Source organism: Thunnus maccoyii, chromosome 11 (assembly GCF_910596095.1).
Source record: "Thunnus maccoyii chromosome 11, fThuMac1.1, whole genome shotgun sequence".
NCBI lineage: Eukaryota > Metazoa > Chordata > Actinopteri > Scombriformes > Scombridae > Thunnus > Thunnus maccoyii.
This window is the reverse complement of record NC_056543.1, coordinates 1,900,004-1,920,934: the sequence shown is the minus strand read 5'-3', so window position 1 is coordinate 1,920,934 and position 20,931 is coordinate 1,900,004. Positions and strand designations below refer to the sequence as shown.

Genomic DNA, 20,931 nt, shown 5'->3' with positions numbered 1-20,931 from the left:
TTTTGTTGTTTTCCATAATCTGAGCTAGTGGGAGCATGTAGATGTTGAACAGAAGTTGAACTCCACATGTCATTTTTGTCCACTCAGACGTGTAATTACCTATGGACACAAAGTAGTCCCAGTCCTTTAAGTAGGATTCAAACCAGTTTAGTACTGTGCCAGAAAGTCCTACCAGTCTGTCTAGTAATATCTTGTGGTCGACCGTGTCAAGTGCGGCACTGGGAATGGTTGTTTAGTGCCACAAAGTTGTTCAGCTGTTGAAAAATAGCTTTTTCAATGATCTTGTTTAAAAATGGGAGGTTTGATATGGGCTTATAGTTGCTCATTAGTGATGTGTCTAGATTGTTCTTTTTTAAGAGTGGCTTGATGACGGCAGTTTTCAGGGCCTGTGGGAAGACACCTGAGAGAAGAGATGTGTTGGATCTGTAGAAGATCTGAGGCCATGCAGTTTGAAACAATTTTGAAAAAACCTGTAGGCAGAATATCAAGGCAGCCGGAGGAGGATTTCAAATGTTGTATAATGTCCTCTAGGTTTTTATAGTGTATCGGATTGTTGTGTCATACTACTTGAACTGATTTTAAGTGGACACAGGGACAACGTATATCCTGCACCTGATATGGAGGCACTGACTGCTTGTCTATTTTTCTGAATTTTGTCAGTGAAGAAGAAGGCAAATTCATTGCGGGCCCTGGTGGATAGAAGTGCAGGGGCTACTGACACAGGAGGGTTTGTCAGCCTGTCGACAGTAGCAAATAAGGCACGTGCATTACTATTATTTTTGGTAATGATGTCAGAGAAGAAGGACTGCCTTGCATTTCTTAGTTCCAAGTTATAACTGTGATGTCTCTCTTTATAGATGTCATAATGAACCTAGAACCTAGTTAAATTCTCCTCATTTTGTCTGGTAATCTTTATGTCTTCATTTAAGTGAAAATATGTAACTTTTAAAAGATAGTTTCTCATCAAGAATGAAAGATAGATTTCTGAGCAATAAAAAATAATGCACCACACTCACCATAACATCCATTTTTAGCCACCACAGCCTATTTTTAAAAGTGGTACTTCCAAGTATGTCAGGATCCACACTCAGCAGGGGGGGAGTAGGCCCAATGTCATGGCAGCTTAAATATGGACACTTTCAGTATTTAGAAATTAAGCAAATTGCTGGGAAACCAAAAGTATTACTGTTTAGAAGTAAAACTGCACGCAACACAGTGTGGTGATCAGCGCCTTTAAAGCATACATGCCCTGCATCACACCCACACCCACCTTCTGCAATTAACAAGAGGTCCTGTCCATTCACAAGTGATGCTCCAGTAGCTTTCCAGCCTCTGGCAACAAGCCAAACTGTCCGCCATTTGTTGGGGTACCCGTCCTTCAAATCCGCACGACATTCCACTTCATTCAACACTCCATTAACCCTCCAGCAAACAACAACTTCCTGTCCATCTATTCCTGGGAGCCAAGTACAGCAACTGCGGGAGGGAACCAAGCAGCAACTACCACAACTTGAGGCTATAACAATGTGGAAGCCCCTTAAGTGCCACAGATGACCACTAGATGTTGTCTTCAATTGACTCCCATCAAAAAGTGTCAATTTCTTTCTAGAAATATTTCTAGATATATCTTTTTCTTTCTTTTTTTTAGCAAGTATTAATTGCTAAATTCAGGCCCTCTAATCTAACTGACTCAGAGGTTGCCAGAATGATTAGATCTCTTAAGCCATCCAGAGCAAAGGATATATTTGGTATGGATGCAGTTATGCTCCAAGAGCTAAGTACAACACTAACTAATCCTATTACCAAAATTATTAACCTCTCGATTTCTCAAGGAATGTTTCAAAGTGTTTGGAAGTCAGCTGTTGTGGTTCCTATATTTAAAAGTGGGGATCCCCTTTCTACCTGCAATTACAGGCCTATCAGCATCCTACCTACAGTATCAAAGGTTGCAGAGAAAATGGTAGCTGAACAAATCATCTGCTATCTGAACACTAGCTCATTTGCTCTGCACCCAATGCAATTTGGCTCCAGAGCCAATTATTCAACTGAAACAGCCAACTGTTTTTTCACTGAAAAAAATCAAATCTCTACTGGATAAAGGTGGTGCTGTTGGAGCTGTGTTTCCTGACCTCAAGAAAGCATTTGATACTGTTAATCATAGAATTCTCATGTCTAAGTTATCTAGCTTCAATTTTTGTTCAGATACACTTAAATGGATAGAATCATATTTGTTATATCGATATCAGTCTATCCAAGTACAGAATCATCAATCAGCTGCCCTTCATCTGTCCACAGGTGTCCCACAAGGATCTATCCTGGGCCCATTGCTATTTACATTATATATCAATGATTTCTCATCTGTATGTCTTGACACCAACATCCAAATATATGCTGATGACACTGTAATTTATGTACATGGTGGCAGCATGACACAAGTTGCTAATAAACTCACAAACTCCATGGCTCCTGTAACAGCATGGTTAAAGCAATGCTGTTTGCAACTAAATGTGTCTAAAACAGTGTGCATGTTTTTCACCAAGACAAACAGTTCTAGTGTAGAGCCGGATGTCTTTGTATCAGGGGAGAGGCTACAGGTCGTATCTGAATACAAGTACCTTGGTGTTTTGATTGATTCCGAACTTTAATTCAAGGCTCAGGTGAAAAAGGTCTATAACCGTGTCAAATTCAATCTTTCAAATTTCAGGTTCACTCGAGATTATATGTCAACAGAGGTGGCTAAGATGTACATGCATTCCATGGTCATTTTCCATATAATTTACTGTTTAACAACCTGGTCGCAGGCTAGCAACACGACTCTAAAACCAATAGAGTCTTTATATAAACAAACACTTAAAATCCTTGACAAGAAACCGGTACATTTTCATCATTGCCCAATATTAAAAAAAATATCTTGTTGAGTTGGGAAAACATGATTAAATATATAGATGTTTGTCTTGTGTATAAGATTACAGATTACATATGGTTTGACCTCTCCTCCGCTCAGACAGTTTGTCAACATAAGAACAACTGCATATTGGTTCACAAGAGGTGCAGCAAGAGGGGATTGCATCATCCCACTCAGAAAAAGTACTTTCAGTCATTGTCTGTTAAAGCTGCACTAGAATGGAACTCCATCCCAGCAACTATGACAGAACTGGACACATACAGTTCATTTAGAGCTCATTTAAAGAAATGGTTAATTAGTACTCAGCTCTGTCAGCACTAAAACTTAATTGCACCTTACGCCATCTTGCTATCTTGCTACTGCCAGTCTGCCTTCATGTACCTGCATGCATGTCTTTTATTGTGTCAGACTAATGTATGTATTTTACATACTGTGCATGCTTTATGTGTCTGTGCTTCTGCTTTGCATGTTTTAGTTAGTGTCTAACAATGCAGCTCAGTGTGGTTTTATTCAATCTACATTTCTATTAACATAAATATCTTAATGTATTTATTGTCTTGCATATCTTGTATTATGAGCCTCTGTGTTCAATGTTTTGAGGATGTCCTGAATGATGTTTAACATATTCTTTTTTCTCTCTCTTCATTTTGTTATTTGTTCTGCATGCTTATAAATGCATGCTTAGTAACTTTGTAATTTCAATCTCATTTTCATATTATGTTTTTAGGGTGACTCTGTAACATCTGTCCAGGGACTACAGATGAAAAATAGCCTCTTGGCTAACTCTGGTGCATTTACAGCAATGTTTATTAATGTGCACCGTCCCTGTTAAATAAACAAACAAATAAAAAATAAAATAGAAATAATAAGTGTGCTGGTGGTCATTTTGGAAATTATTGCTCCATTAATAAGATTTGAGGACTTATAGTAGCTTTGATGTCTGCCATGTGGGTGTTGTTTGACAGCTGTGATTGACAGTCGGCTCACCTGTCCCACTGATTCAGACTACCGTCATAATATTTCACCAAGTTTAATGTTAAAACTTAGTATTGTATTTATCAATAAGTTATACTGGTGATGATGTGTTTCATATCAATATAACTTGATATCAATATAATCAATACAACTTGATTTGTTTAATATTATATACTTTATTGTATTTGGGGTCATCATGGCATGATTATCTGAGTTTACCAATGATTTAATCTTTCTTTTTGATTTTCATGTCTTCATTTGCAGATATATTTACAAACCGTGTCATTGAGAGAGAGAGGAGTGTTTGCTTATGGAGGGCAGATGTCTCCCTGTCATTCAGCTGAGTGATAATCCAACTGGAAACCACATCTATTTTTACCACCTCTCTCTCTATCTGTCTGTCTGTCTGTCTCTCTCTCTCTTTCTCTCTCTCTCTCTCTCTCTCTCACTCTCTCTCTCTCTCTCTCTCTCTCTCTCTCTCTCTCTCTCTCTCTCTCTCTCTCTCTCTCTCTCACTCTCTCCCCTCTCAGCTGTGTTTCTTCTTAAGGTTTTTTCGTGGCTCCACAGTCTCAGCAGCAGTAGCAGTGAAACGTCCTGATCTCCGTGAACCTGGCTCAGGTACTGTTTTAAACAGTTTCTAATATTCTCTTCTTTCTGTGTAAATTTACGACAAATTATTAATAAGATATAATTTTCTTAAAAACAGGTGAATAACACTTTGTTTTGCTAATCAGTTTTTATAACAAGAACAAGAACAAGAACAAGAAAATCCCATTTGTCTTTTAAAATGAGCCCCTCAGAGTGTTGTAAGTAGTAAATACATTAAATTTGATTAATCAAAATTAAATTAGGTGAGCTGATTACTGGATATGGTGATTTACTGTTAATTATGTGGCACTTGTGTTTTTCTTAATTATTTACCATTTAATGTTTGTAGTTTTGTCCATGAGTCATAAAAATACTAAATTATAACCTCATGACAGATTATTGGTTTACAATTTTCACCAGTGTTTTTTTTTTTTGTTGTTTTTTGTTGTTTGTTTTTTTTTTTGTCATTTCAGTTTTACTTCTCACTTCACATAATGAGGTGATGATCTTAAATGATCACAAGTACATCCTATATTGTTATCCTTTTAAACAGTTTTTATTGAAATGTTTACACAGTAAACAAGGGTCCAGTGTCATTTTGGGTTGTCAGGTTGTGAAAAATGACCATTTACCTTCTGGCTGCAGAAGGTCTAGGCCAAAATCAAATCAATTTATTAATAATTTATGAAGATTTTTTTCATGTATTGCTAACATTTATAGCTGTATTAATACCGAATAGAATGAATAAACACTAACCATAGAGATTTTTACAACCTGGGAACCTTAAATGTATTCTAAGTAAGGCATATAACTCTAATGCTTACTAATTTAATGGATTATAACTCATCTATGACTTATTAACCATGAATAAAGCCATGGCTTATTAGAACGTGGCATTTCTATCAGTTATTATCTTTGCAATGTTCTGGTGGCTTGCTGCTGCTGAAGAAAAAATAAGAGGAATGAAGAAACTTCAAGTTTAAAAGTAGTTCTTTGACCTAGTTTAATCTTCAGATCAGAATCAGAGTCATCTTTAATGGGCAAGTATGTTTACACATACAAGGAATTTTACTCTGGTATAGAGATCTCAATGTATTACACAGAGTAACAGCACAACAATCTTCAGGAATAGTCACAAGGAAAGACTATATACAGGTGAAACCATTTCTGTGAACTGTAAACAGGATACAAATAGTGCAAGGAAGTAAAGAGTGCTAAGATAAATATTAGATGGTTAAAAAAGACATTACTTTATATACATATAGTAGGTGGTTATGTACAGTATATACAGCCTGTTCAGATATACAGTGGAATGTATTGCACATTTTTTTTTATTTTAGACCAAAATAGATAAATATAATTTATAGGTGCAGTGAGTATTATAGTGCCCAGGGTATTCCACAGTGCAACAGTTAATTAAGTGTTCATAAGTGTGATGGTGAGGGGGAAGAAACTGTTTCAGTGTCTGGTGGTTTTGGTGTACAGTGTTCTTTTCCATCTTTTATAGTGTTCCAAAATTTCACTTTCAGAAACAAGCGTTTGACCAATGAAATCATGTCCATATAATGTTGAGGCAACAACATGATTTTGTCACTGTATCTCAAACTACCTCATCCACATGTTTTCAGCACAGGCTGAGGTCACTGCAAAAGCTGTCAGATAAAGGTGACGACAGGAATAGATAAGTCTTTGTAACCCCCATATTAAAAAAGATTCAGTACCTCTGTAAAAATGGAAACATTATAATCCTACCTCAAACATGATGCTAGATATTCAAACCCACCATCCTTTTGTCGTCTCGCTAAGATAAGCTGAAGCCAAAACTTTTGTTTTTCTTTTGAGGTGCATGAAAAGCAAAATATCATAATTATATATCTGCTCAAAAATGAAAAAAATACAACACAAGGATGTGTACAATGGCATTTAAATTTGGTATTGTATTGTTGTGGGAAATATATGAATGCAGTTTTTTCGACATTTCTGCATTGGTCTTTCAGTTCTTACCCAGTTATGCAATGGCTTTAAGTTTTCTGTAAAATTTGCATTTGTAGAGATGTATCCAATTTAATTATTGCTGGAAATATATAACACCCTAGGGGAAAAAATCTCAAGAGCAATATATGTACTATACAGAACCTTTTTTTTCTTTAATACATGTTCTCTATGTTCTGTAGGTCGGAGATTCACCTGTCTTCGTTTAAAGAACAGGAAACTCCAACAACCAGCAACTGGACTACAGCTGTTGATCCAGGTTCACACTGGGAGCCAGATAATTCCCAATACAAACTGGTTCAACTTTAATCCAGGAACTGTTTCAGTAATGGCGGACCTTTGCTGCCAACGCTGAAAACAAAGAAAAAAGGAAGTAAGAGAACAAGAATAAGCTGGAATAGCAGCATATTGGAACGATGGGAAAACTCATCTACCCAGAGAACATCACTGTACAAATTTAAAGTAAGAAAAAAGTTTAAAGTAGTCCCAAAAGAACTCTGCGGGTTGGAACATACTTCCATTCCTCAACTTCCAAAAGGATCCTGCATTTATTCTTTCTTCATGACAACTGGAGAGACATGAAGCCTTCCAGGTCTTTCACTACTCTCAGCACCATTGCCATCCAGGCTGGCCAATCACAGATTGTTGTGTCTGTCCTTAAGGTATGCTGGAAACCAATAAGCATTCAGCTTGTTGAGCTCTGGTTGTTGGTTAAAAACAAGGCCTCCACTTTAACTGATACTAGCAACTCACTACTGCTAAAATCCAGTTGATCCAGTTCAAAGGGGAGAAGTTTCCTGATTAGCTTGGAGGAAGATATGAAGTGGGTGAAAAAGGTCACATGACCAATGCAGGTGTTCAAACTCTCGCTAAACAGCATTGGTGAGATATTATGCTTCATTGACATAATCTCATACCTAATTACGTGCAGCCAATCGTGACAAAACATTAGCGTTAGCCTCTTAGTTATAATTCTGAGTCAGAGACATCAGGAATTTCTGACAGCAACAATCTCAATACAATTAATTGATGTCTAATCGATCACTTGTGTTTGCCAGGTTCATATTAGTTGTGTAATACTTTGGTAGCTTCCATTTCATTTCCTTGAACAGATTCTCCCCTTTCAACCATTGACTGTATATAAAGATGGACGTCATGACAGCTCCACAAAAGTGAAGCCAAAACATCTGGATCGCCCCCTGGTGGCTGGCTGCAGTATAGGTCATAAGTCCTGCCCCCTCCATGTCAGCAGATGGGACATGAACCAAACTAAAAAATCTAAGTACACATCAAATAAATTTTTCCCAAAGATGGTTTCTCTCATTTTAGGTAGTTCTTATTACGCTGATGTTTGTCCAAGTGCTCATTTTTCTGATAACTTTGTTTTTAATTAGTTATCTGACAATACAAAAAAGTGGGTGTCACATCATGATTGACAGCTGTGACAGCAGGCCGTCATCCCACCACCTGAATCTACCTTGCAGACTCAGCCAAATGATGTCACACAAGCAAGATGACAGCTCCTTTTTGGCTTCACTTCGGCATAGTGGCAGGAAGTGGAGACGTGTCGTCTGTCTTTATATACAGTCAATGCTTTCAACCTTTCAGCTACAGCATGATTTTCAGACTGTTTGACTTCAGTCAGTTCTTGTGGTGTGAGCTTTCACTTAAGTTTGCTAACAGACTGGTAGTTTTGATTTGAGTGTTAGCTTCAATTCTCTTTAGCTATCAGACTGATAATTTTAATTAAGTGAGCTGCTAAACTTAGATTCTCCCTTTTCAGCAACATCTTAGCCTGATTTTCAGACTCCTGTGACTTTAACTAGCTATCACACTTTAACTGGATACTATTCTGTTAGCCTCAATTTTAGTGAGCTATCGAGTAGCTTTTAGTTTAGTTAGATACAGAGCATCTGTTTTGATTGGTTAAAGCCTGTTATAGCTGTGACTTAAGCAAGCCTTTAAACTAAAATTCTTCCTTTGGAGGCTGTTCCAGGAAATACAAGCTTTCAGTTCGTCTGTCAGTACTCTATCCATGTGCTGTTTCCTGTTATAGCACAGACTATTTACTGATGCTGATGTAAATGGACGAGAACTGTGTGTGTGTGTGTGTGTGTGTGTGTGTGTGTGTGTGTGTGTGTGTGAATCTAACAGCTGATAAATCTCAGCGTTTTGAAGGTGAGTGTGTATTTAAAATGTGAGCATATGTGTGTGTTTGTGTGATAATAGTTGTGAGAAACTATTATCAGTGTTTTAAAGTGTGTGTGTGTGTGTGTGTGTGTGTGTGTGTGTGTGTGTGTGTGTGTGTGTGTGTGTGTGTGTGTGGTCACGCATCATGTGTCCTTTTCGGTCAACATGCCAGAGATACTGTATCACCCTCAGGAATGCTCTAACACACACTCACGTGCACAGAGATACACGCTGCTCCTATTTGACCTAAAGCGGTCAGCAGGTCACTCTGTGGAGAACAAAAACAAAATAGAACACAGTAAAACAATATTAACAGTCTACAGCAGGGGTTTTCAAAGTCTTACACTGTGGGCCCCTCCTCAGACAAAACTGAGATAACTGCACACCTCAAACACCCCTCATCTAAAATAAACCCTGAGGCCAATTTCAAATTGTTGTGATTGAGGTTTTTATCCATATGTACTGATTTGACTCCATTAAAAGTTTGCTGAATCAGCTGTTCGCAGCTCCTGTTTGCAGTTTTTGCCATATATGTACAGAAAACTATCACTTGATCAATTCTCAGGCAAGTTCTGAAGTGTCTTTTTTCTATGATTTCCAAGCTGATTTATGGATGTTTATTCACAATGCTCATCAAGTCTAATTTCAGATTTGACTGAGTTATGACTCAAAAAAGGAAAAATGTGGAGTTTTGCCTCAAATTGTGGTTCACGCCTCTCCCTCTACGCTCCAATTTTTAAATTTCTTATGAGGGCTGTAAAACACTAAAATAAACAAGAATTTTAAAAAAGTTTTTTCTTTTTTTTTTAACTTTTAAATACGATGTGGAGAAAAAATGGGTTTAATAGTAAAGAAGTTTTATTTTGAACCAAAACAATACAAAAGAACAACACTACTAATTGATTGGTGATTGGTTGTTAGGAACACCAAAATGCACATACACATCTTAATTATGTCTCTGTCTGGCTGATGCTCTATCCCACAGAGTCAGTCAGTCAAGAACCTGAAGTCATAGTGACATGGATAAATGCACAAAGAAAAAGGAGCTAATACCTGGCCCAAAAAGTCACTAGATTTGTCACTAAGCTTTTAAGGTTCTAAGGTTTTAAGGTAAGTACTGTGAAACAATTTACATGTATTAATCATTTTTTTATTGCCAATGAGTGAACACATTGTAACGCAACTTAAAAAATGAGACCTTTCCTGACTTTCTCGGTTGTCTTTAACAGCCTGTGGACTAATTTGTAAGTGGACGACTCAGGCCGGTTTTCCGCAAAAATCCAGAGGATGTGATGTTTTTGCACACTCCCAGGTGCCTTACCTCTCTCAAACAACTGTCACCCACCACAACAAAAAATGTGCTGAAATATCCGACTAGAAACACATTTCCAACCCACCACACACTTCACAACAAAACCGCAGTGCGTTGCTCCCTGGCCACAGCTCGCTGAGACTACCAGAAAGGATGTGCAGAGAGCCCAGTATTTGTATTTGTATCTATATTTGTTGAGGCAGCAAAATTATTTATATTTGTATTCAAATAAAAGTGGAAATAGGTGTAAAAATACAGTTTTTGTTTGTATTATGCTTTTAATTTTTGGATGTTAAAGTGTTAAAATAAGAGTTTATGAATAAACTATCGTAGGAAGGAGGTCCTCACACCGGGTCTTGAACTCAAGTCTTCCAGATCATGTATGACTACTGAGCTGAACCAAGTGCATCACCAATATGTGGCTAGATGTCTATTTATTTATACACCCATAACACAGAGACAGCACAGCATGTAACGTGTAGGGAAGAACTTCAAAGGCGATTCTTGCTTTGCACTTTTCATTTATTGCCTATTTTCTTACAACCTAACTTTGTGGAAAGGAGAAGGGGAACAACAGGTTATGGAGAGTCCATTGGGAGCACTTTGCATGTGTTAGTAGTTCAGGTTTATCTCTGGGGGACACCACCAACTCCGGGAGTGATGTCCACATCGCTATCTCAGTCTCTGTCCTCTGCTCTGCTGTTATGTCTATCAGCAGGTCTCAACGAGGGGAGTCACATCCACCTGCTACATGACGCACATTTCCTTATTTGGACATCACTCCTGGAGTGGGGGGTGTTCCCCAGAGATAAAGTTGAACTACTGACACAAGCAAAGTGCTCCCAAGGGACTCTCAATAACCTGTTGTTCCCCTTCTCCTTTAGAAGAAGTTAGGTTGTAAAACTAAAATTGATGAAATAAAATTGATAAAATAAATGAAAAGCTCAAAGCAATAATCACCTTTGAAGTTCCTCCCTACACGTTACACACTGTGCTGTCTCTGTGTTATGGGTGTATAAATAGATAGAGTTCTGTCAGCGCAGTCGTCTATGATCTGGGAGACTCCAGTTTGAGACCCGGTGTGGGGACTTCCTTCATAAGGTAGTTTATTCATGAACACTTATTGTAACACTTTCATTTTCTAAAATTAAAAGCATAATAAAAACAAAAACAGGAGTTTTATGCCTCCTCCCACTTTAATTTGAATACAAATACAAATACAGATAATTTTACTGCCTCAACAAATACAGATACAAATACAAATAATGGGCCCTCTGCTCATCCCTAGTCTAGAGAGGGACTTTTGTGTTTTTCGCGAGTTTCGCAGCCACCATAGCTTCTCCTACATGCTTGGAAGGGGAGAGAGAGGGAAGGGGTATTCAGTTGGTTGCAATCTGCAACCTCACCAGCTAGATGCCACTAATTTCTACACACTGGTCCTTTAAAGTTAAGGTAAGGTTAAGTTTAAGGTTAAGGTCAGGGGTTAGGGCTTGGGTAAGTCTCCAGGAAATTAATGTAAATCAGTATAATGTTGTAATATATAAATAATAATAACTTTAATAATAAAGTTGTGTGTGTGTGTGTGTGTGTGTGTGTGTGTGCGTGCACGTGCATACAGAGTGGGTCACTGGTCCACCTCCAGTTGGTCCAGGTTCATCCAGGTCTCTGTGAGATCGGATCAAACAAGGAAGAAAACCAGACAATGATCCAGGAACAGCAGCAACTGATGGAAAAACTCAAGGTACACACGGAAACAAAAAGACATGCGGTGTACAAACAAATAGAGAGCCAGTATCACTTCCTGTCTATTGCCTGTTTCCTCTAGCTTCTATAATTCTGTAAATTTGTGGGATTTTTGTTTTTGTAATATCTGTGTTAATCTAGTGAACCATGTGACATACTGTTGAGTGAGGTTATGTTCCCATGTTGGATTTTTAGTTATTTGCATTATTACAGATGTCAGTGGGATTTTGAATTTTACTGTTACCGTCTTTTATTCCAGAAACATGAGAGGGAAGTGCTGGCTGTGGTGGAGAAAAACCGAAATAAGTGGGATGAAGGAGTGATGGAGAGGAGGAGCAGGAAACAGGAGGAAGAGCAGGAGGTGTACAAGGCCATGGTGGTATCTCTGAATGAGGGATGGTTGCTGCTCCTCCGTCTGCTAGAGAGACGACAGGAGGTCCTGACGCTGGCCTCTGACTTCTACTGCAGAGCACAGGAGGTAGGAACACAATATGTGTTTTGTTGGAAAAATCACCTGTATTAATATAATATACTAACAAGAGGCTATGTGATTACACTGAATGTAGACTTCAAAGAAATAATTTTGTGTGGAGTTCCTCTTCAATAATGGGAACGTCATCTTCCTGTGCCAGAACCAGAGACATAGCTACCTACAAAGGCCACAAAATTAGCAACAAGCATGAGTCAAGGATGCAGCTGTACAGGGGCGGCTGTGCCTCAGGAGGTAGAGCTGGTTGTCCACTAATCAGAAGGACGATGGTTCCTCTTGTCCAGATGTGGAAGTGTCTTTGGGCAAGAAACTAAACCCCAAATTGCTCCCGATGGTTGCGCCAGCACCCTGTGTGTGTGTGTGTGTGTGTGTGTGTGTGTGTGTGTGTGTTAGTACTCATAGGTTGTAGATAGTCAACTTACACACACACATGACAAACTCTTAAACCCTGCAAACCCTAAGTTAATGAATCCTACTAACTTCTACCACAGCTGCGATGATGGTGAGAGGTTACAATCAGTCAAATGAGCATGAAGGTGCACACCAGAGCTGCAATGATCAGTTGACTAGTCAATTAGTTGGTAGAAACTTAACTGGTACCTGCTCTGATAATCAAATAATCATTGTAGTTATTTTTTAAGCAAAAATTATAGCAAAATATTCGCTGGTTGAAATGTGAGGATTTGATGCTTTTCGGTGTCGTTTTGGATTGTTGATCAGACAAAACAAGGCATTTGAGGACATCATCATGAGCTCTAAAAATTTATAAAGTGCATTTTTCACTCTTTTCTTACATTTTATAGACAATGCAATTAATCGACTAACCATGAAAATAAAACTGTAGATTAATAGATAATGAAAATAATCATTAGTTTCAGCTTTAGTGCACACTTTCAAACAATCAGTCAGGAAGTCATGGTGCTGCATTAAGCATGTGAACTATGGAGCATCACTGACTGATTGTCCTGAAAATGTACAGTATGCTTTAGGCTGCCTCTTCAGGACTATATTGTATCTCTAAAAACCTTTATCTCATTTGCTCTCTTCCACGACAGGAACTTTTCCAGAAATTCAGTGAACACACACACACACACACACACACACACACAGAGAGAGACAAACAAAACCCTGCAAAGTTGAATTATATTGAACAACCTAAGTAGTTGTTTTGTAAGTAAGTAAGTACTTGTTGATGTTTTGTCATGGGCAAAAACTGTGTCTCAAACAAAGACTTTTTAATTTGGCTTATCTTACCAGTTACTACAAACAGAACAAACGTTTACAGGAAGACATTTTTTCTATATATATATATATGTTAAATATATTATATATATTATATATTATATTATAATATATATTTTAAATATCAAAGAGTGTATTTACTGCCTAGTGTTAGACCCCAAGCTGTATGAAAGCTGAATGAATGTTGTAGCTGCAGCTCAGTGTGGTCTGACACTCAAAGTAATATAAGTAATGTGTTCATCTATTGTCAGGCTGGTGTGACCCCTGACCCTTGACCTCCTCTCTGTAGGCAGGAAAGCTCTTGGAACTGAAGTGTTCTCTGTGGTTAAACAATAGGACTGTGGGTGTGATTTATCCTTGTCACGTGTCTCCATCAAGGACATCAGCTCTGAGTCTCACATTCTTCCGGCAGGGCTGTGTATTCGCTGGGTCAGTGGTGTGCCACAGTAAGCCATGCACATTGACTGGCTGCAATTTTATTAGCAGCACCTGCTGTATGACCTTGGTCACCTGCTGCACCCTTTATCTAAAACTGTACAACAATGAGCTCTCTGGTTCTATTTCAATCCACTGTGCCTTCAGTTTTTTAAGAGGTGAAACCAGCCAACAAACGTCAGCCACAGTAACACAGAGCGTGATGGAAATGTCATTCAAATACATTTTTAGCCAACGACACCCTCACTACTCCTTTCAAGAGTCAGCTGGTTGACAGTAGAGTTAGAACTTAGCTCAAACCAACTACCCCAGTCTGAATTCAGTGTCAGTGAAATGTGAATGTGAAAGGACCCCAGGGGTAGAAGGGATCAGACAGGACAAAGACTGGCCAGGTCACCTGGTTTAGACCTTACATTTATTTAAATCTTTTTGTTTAATAAATGTAAGGTCACCCTTCATCCTTGATTTCTCCTGCTTTTGGCCACCCCCTGACCCATAGGAGGTTGCTGGTCCGTTGAAGGTCAGATCCCCTTTGGCATGGCCCCCGCCCTTAGAGGAGGGGACCTGTTCATATGGGTCTCAGGAGCAAATCTCTAGTTGGAGGGGGACTTATTGGTGTTCAGACCTTCTCTTACCACTGGGAGGGGGACATTATGTGCATTGATAATTTTTCCAGTGGTCTGAGCAAATCTTAGATGGTAATCAATACATTTTTTATTAATTGCAGTTTTTTGATGAGATTATTTAATGTACACTTAATGAACTGTCGAACAAACTGGGGTCTAAAAAGTGTGATATTTGTTTGATGAATAATTATTATATGTATATATACTGTATATGAAGCATGGATACATAAATTAAACACACTATCGCCACATGGACTGAATGAAGAGCTGGACTGGAGGTGTTTCCTTACAAGCCAAGTTTAACTGTTATTATTTAGCTTTCAATATTTTGAAAAATTTTGCAGATTATTTTGTTTGTTCTCTTGGCTGGTTTGATTTGTTTTGATTTTAAATTAATGAAACAAGCAAGTCTGGGTGCGGTCCTCCTCCTTCAAGAATTTAAGACTGCCAAGGCCACCAGCACCAGCATAAATGTGATGGGTTTGAGGTGTTTCCTCATTTGAGCTCTAGAATGGATTGCCATAATATTTTTGTACAGATATTTATGGTCACCAGTTGATTAATCCTGTTGGCCTGCTTCCAGTCTTTGTGCTAAGGTAGGCTAAACCCATCCTGGGTCTATCTCTGTCCTGGACACACAGGAATGAAACTGATATCCATTTTGTTATCTGACTCTGGGTAAGACAGGAAACTAATATAAAAATATATTATATATGTGTGTGTGATTATGTACAGTATATGTACAGTATATGTGCTGTCATTACAGACCTCATTTCTGTTTCTGTTGTTAATTTCACTTATGGCATGCTAGGGTCAGTTGTAGGTCCATTATAATTGTTATTCATACATGCTTCCTGTTTAGCATATTATTCACAAATACAAAATTAATTTTCATTGTCATGTGTACCCAGCTGTATGTACCAGCACAACCTGGTGACACAGGCCTCTAACACCTTTAAACACGAGATTCCACACTGACAAAGTCTTTTAGCCAAAAAATGTCGTTGTCAGGACTCATTGCCTCTGATTTTTCTTTCTTGTTTGAACCAGTTTTACTTCAGTTTTTACTTCTGTGGTCCACTCTGAACATATCTGACAAATACCACTAACTTCTGTCCATCTGACTGTCTGCAGTTTGCTGTCAGTGTCGACAGAGTCGAGGATCTGCAGGTCAGACCAGACAACGACAGACTGACTGAAGTGCAGCTCACATACGACTCCATGAGGAGAGGTAACCAGGATTATTATTAGTTATAGTAACTGTAGTAGTATTTATTGTATTATATATTACATATTACTAATCTGCTCTGAATCATTTAGTCTGGTGTCACTATGGCCCACAGTTAGTATGTTCTTCTGTGTCTCCTCATGCAGGTTTGCTGCAAGTGTGACTGTATTTGTCTTTCAGTCTCTAAATTGGTGTTTTTAGAGAAACAACTGAAAACTATGAATCCATTGCCAACTCAGTAATTTATTGATTCTTTGTCAATCAACTATCATTCCACCACCATTTGAAAGGGAGATGAACTGCTTTAAATCTGAGATGGATAGAATTTTAAAATTGGCTGAAATCAGGATTTCACAAGATACACTGGTTTAAAGCACTGATGAACTGGAGAGATAAACCGGCTTGAACTGGTTTGTTATAGCTGAAGGTCTGTACGTATTTTAAACTGGTTTAAACTAGTATAAACTGGTGTAAAGCTTTGATCAATTGATTTGAACTGCCCATAAACTGGTTTAAGTGGTTTGTTGTAGATGGTTGCAGGTTTTGCAGGTTAAACAGGATAAACGGGTTTAAACTATGTAGTATATATATATACATATATATACATATATATACATACATACACACACACACACACACACACACACACACACACACATATATATATATATATATATATGTATAGAGAGAGAGAGAGAGAGATTTCTTTGAATTTCATCTACACAACAGTCATAGTTGTGTTTTTGTGTTTTGATTCTAGATCTTCTGGGGAAATCCCTGCAAGTTTTAACCAGCAGCAGCGTTCTGCTGCAGAAACTCAGACAGCTGCAGAGGATTGAAGCCGTCCAGAGGAGAGGAGAAGTACTACAGGATGAGGACGAGGAGGAGGTGATTGTCCCAGCTGCACAATGTCTAACAAATCTGGGCCAGATTACTGAGAAAATGGAGCAAATGTGCAAGTGAAGGAGAACTCATTGATGCAGTTCAGTGGTGGATTTAATGTAGTAATCTTCACTGAAAAAATGTTGCCCATCTGCACCTGAAGAACAGGTGCAAAGGCCTCAGTAAATCTGGTATTTGTTTTCAGTCTATATCTTGTACACTCTAAGACGGAGGAATGGTAACACACAGATGAAAATCACAGGATTTGTGGTCATGGAAACTGTACGATCTTTGCTCAACACAAATGCTCAAGTTTTAAATTTGCAATTAGAGCAGTTTTTTTTCCAAAGTCACAGTTTGTTTGATGTCTATCAGGGCTTGTTGAATATCTTCTCCCATCTGTACAAAATGATGCACAACATTCATTTACTGTATTGAAATGGCAAAATTAAAACATAGCTTTTGTTGTATGTTATGTATGATCCTCTAGAAGATATTTTTAATCTCAGTCCTTTCCTGCTTAAACTGTAACTAAACCATCTTGTTTTTACTGACCTCCTGTGGTTTCTTCACACCTCGCTGCAGTGATGTGAAGGTGTACTCCATGGTGTGTCAGTACACTGTCACATCACTGTTGGGTGTGTTGCAGGTGCAGTAAAGCACACTTCTGACCACACTGCTGGAAATTTACACTTAAAATAAAGTTAGAAATATGTTGTTGAAGTAGGAAATAGAGCTTGCCCCTGTTGCTTTCTGGGAAAAAATGTGAGTGAACGAGTGCAGAGATGTTGATGCTGCGTTCTCTTCCCAGAGCTCCCAGAGTTCCCAGTGCAGCAGGGGGGTGGCGTTGAGGCTGGAGGAGCTGATGGAGACGCTGCAGGATCGAAGGAGGAGAGCGGACCTGGCCGTCAGGCTGCAGCTCCAACAGGCGGAGAACAGCATCATGAGCCGCAAGAGAGAACAAGAGGCCAGACACACCAGTTCAGAAGTAAGAGACAAATACAGCAGGGAGCAGGTTTACATGGACAGCTCACATTATATCAGTTCATTTAGCTCACAGGTATTTGGGGGGGTTTTTTTGCTTTATTTGAGTATCATGTGCAAATAAGACAATATTTTAATATAATGAATATGATAATATAATATGATACAATACATTTTAATAACTTGTGCCCAGAAGATAAAACATCATCTTTTTGGCGCTTCAAAAGCTTCTCACTTCTCAGTTCTGCCATTACACCCACAGAAAGTGCACAGAGATGGCAAGATTCAGTCATAGTATGGGGTCAAATAGGTCGATGAGATGTTTGAGTTTTGGAATGGTGTTCAGAAATCATTTTAAAGCTTTAGCTGTAGCTCATCCTTTGTAAACCTATTAAAATAGTTGGGAGTATGTGGAAAATAGTTAAAAAAAAATTTTACACAATTACTGAAAAAAGGAGCTGCCTGCAGTGAAAGGATATCATCACTGTGCATTATCGATATTATCAAAAAGAAATGTGTGTGAAGTAAAAGGATTTTCAGGGAGTTTTGCTGTTTGAATGCAGTATCTCACAGTGAAGGCAAAGTATTTTCTGTTGAGAAGGAATTCCCTTAACTACAAACTCTGTTATACAAAATGTCAATTTCAGCAAGGGAAATCACAAAAAAATTTTTAAAGTGGATGATAAACACAACCGTCTTTCTGAAAGTAAAAATGTGGAACCACTCTGACCAGACTGCTTTATGGTCTGGTCAGAGTGGTTCCAGCTGAAACAGCTCCACCTGCTGGACAGTTTACTTCTCTCTGCTCCAAGGAAGGTTGTGGTAGGCGAAAAAGTGTATCAATACTTTTATTCTACAGAAATCTAAACGACAGCAGACACACAGCAGTCACACCACAAAAATACTCAGAGAGCTAAGCTGAATCAGTCCTCTAAAAATATATGAACTAATGAAAATAGCACTGTAACTAAATCTGCTTAGGAAGAAAAAACAGAGCAATAATGTTTAATGAACATGATTATTTTTATACCAGATGAACAGGAAGTGTGGAGCTGCAGCTTGTGTTCATTAAACTTGAACATGAAGACGATATTGTAAAATCACCACAGGCTGTCGTTTGATAAGGCATTTATTTGATGCATTTGACAGTTTTTACCTCAGTATTCTTGTGAATCATCTGCTGTGTCTCTCCCCATTTGTCGCAATTGCTGTTGCAATATATTTTGTGAGTCCTATTACATTTCTTTTCATTTCTCGAACAGGTCATCGCCTACTTTATTGATAATATAACTCATCCTAAAGACTGTATTATTATAATTTTAAGATTAATAATAGTAAATCTCACCCTCTGCGTTTAACAGCTGATTTAAGTCATCAGTCTTTCCTGTCAGCATCCATCTTGTGTTCAGTTTATAAATATAAATCTTGCCTGCACTTACATTCTCTCCTCTCCGATGACTGTGTTTAAAAATAGTCTGTCTGCTGAACGTTCTGGATGATAACTCTGATATCAAGCTGCAGAATGAAACTCAGTGAAAGAATCATTCTTCCATGGTTGACCAGCTGAAGACTGAAGCTGAACTGGTCAGATACCAGTAAGACAGTCAGCTGCAATAGTAGGAAGACATCACCAGGAAATATATGAAAAATAGGCAGACATGCAGTATTTATATTTATATCAACACTACAGCATTGTGACACACTGAAGATAAAAAAGTGTCAGTAATATTAAATACATGATTAATACACATTGAGCGGTGTTACAATCAAACGCACTGTGACATCATGTGATGCAACGAAAAACAAACAGAGTAAACAACAACAAATGCAAATAATAAAATAAAAGCAAAATTTAAGTTAAAGTTAAATTGAAGAAAAGTCTGTCTAATAAAATGTGAGTTTTAAGAAGTGATTTTAAAAGATGCAACATATTTGGCCAGCCTGACATGCTCAGAGTCAGGAGAAGAGGTCCTCACAGGTTAGAAATGTTGGGCAGATCCAAAATAGATCCAGGAAAACCCTACCTGAACCCAACATGCATAAATTATTATTTTTTTAATAGACCTTAGAACACGAACAGCAGCATGATGATCTATCAATTAACAAGCAACTCCAAGCAAAAAGAGCAGAAATATCTTAATAATGTCCTTTAATAATTTAAAGTCATGGAAACAGTGGTGGAAAGTAACTAAGTACTTTTACTCAAGTACTGTACTTGAGTACAGTTTTGAGGCATTTATACTTTAATTGTCCATGTGATGCTACTTTCTACATTTCAGAGGGAAATATTGTACTTTCTACTCCACTACATTTATTTGACAGCTTTAGTTACTTTTCAGATGAAGATTTGACACAATGGATAATATAACAAGCTTTTAAAATACAACACATTGTTAAAGATGAAACCAGTGGTTTCCAACCTTTTTGGCTTTTGACGTCTTACAAAAAGCAGTGTGTAGTCGGGGTCACATTTCACATGTCTATGAGTTGTTAACAGCTCCACCAAATAGTGATTTTTCCCTCTAAACTTCTCACATGCTTTCATTTCAATAAATGTTCAAATGATCCAATATCTCAGCAAAAATCAAAGATTAGAGAAAAAGTCCAAAAACTGAAAACAGATTTGTGTATCAGAACTTTGTTTTTTCTTCTTTCCTCTCCCATTAATCATCTCACGACCCCTCAGATTTATCTGCTGACCCTTTGGAGGGGCCCGACCCCTAGGTTGGGAACCACTGGACCAAACTAGCTAACTGTATATAAAGTAGTGTAAACTAGCTCCACCTCCAGCAGCTACAACAGTAACATGCTGCTCTAACACTGATGCTTCACTATTAATAATCTAATGATGTCATATATAATAATATATCAGTCAGAGGGACCAAACCACTACTTTTACTGCAATACTTTAACTACATCAAGCTCATAATACTTATGTACTTTTACTGCAATACTTTAACTACATCAAGCTCATAATACTTATGTACTTTTACTGCAATACTTTAACTACATCAAGCTCATAATACTTATGTACTTGTACTGTAGTAGGATTTTTCATGCAGGACTTTTACTTGTAATGGAGTATTTTTACATTGCTGTATTGGTACTTTTACTTCAGTAAAGGGTCTGAGTACTTCTTGCACCACTGGAAACTAATTCCAAACACAATTTGTTAATGCTTCAAAGACTCATTTATAAAAATGATGTAAAGTCCTGCTTTCACCTTCTTCACCAACAATAAAACATTTTGGAACAAACAGAAGATCATAATTTTATAACCAATTTAATATCTGTCAGTTAAACTCCAAACGGTGTCATTTAAGGCTACTGATTAAATAC

General features: G+C 37.9%; 1 protein-coding gene across 1 annotated transcript in view; it reads left to right on the top strand.

The window, feature by feature from the left end:
* The window catches only part of ccdc141 (coiled-coil domain containing 141), an 87,137-nt gene that overhangs the window by 17,741 nt on the left and 48,465 nt on the right, over positions 1–20,931 (top strand). The window contains exons 2-8 of the mRNA XM_042427131.1: positions 4,411–4,498; positions 6,643–7,122; positions 11,581–11,703; positions 11,965–12,183; positions 15,633–15,729; positions 16,487–16,614; positions 17,420–17,596. Coding sequence (XP_042283065.1) covers positions 7,039–7,122; positions 11,581–11,703; positions 11,965–12,183; positions 15,633–15,729; positions 16,487–16,614; positions 17,420–17,596 — 828 coding nt within the window. The 5' untranslated portion in view covers positions 4,411–4,498; positions 6,643–7,038. The remainder of the gene's footprint in view (positions 1–4,410; positions 4,499–6,642; positions 7,123–11,580; positions 11,704–11,964; positions 12,184–15,632; positions 15,730–16,486; positions 16,615–17,419; positions 17,597–20,931) is intronic.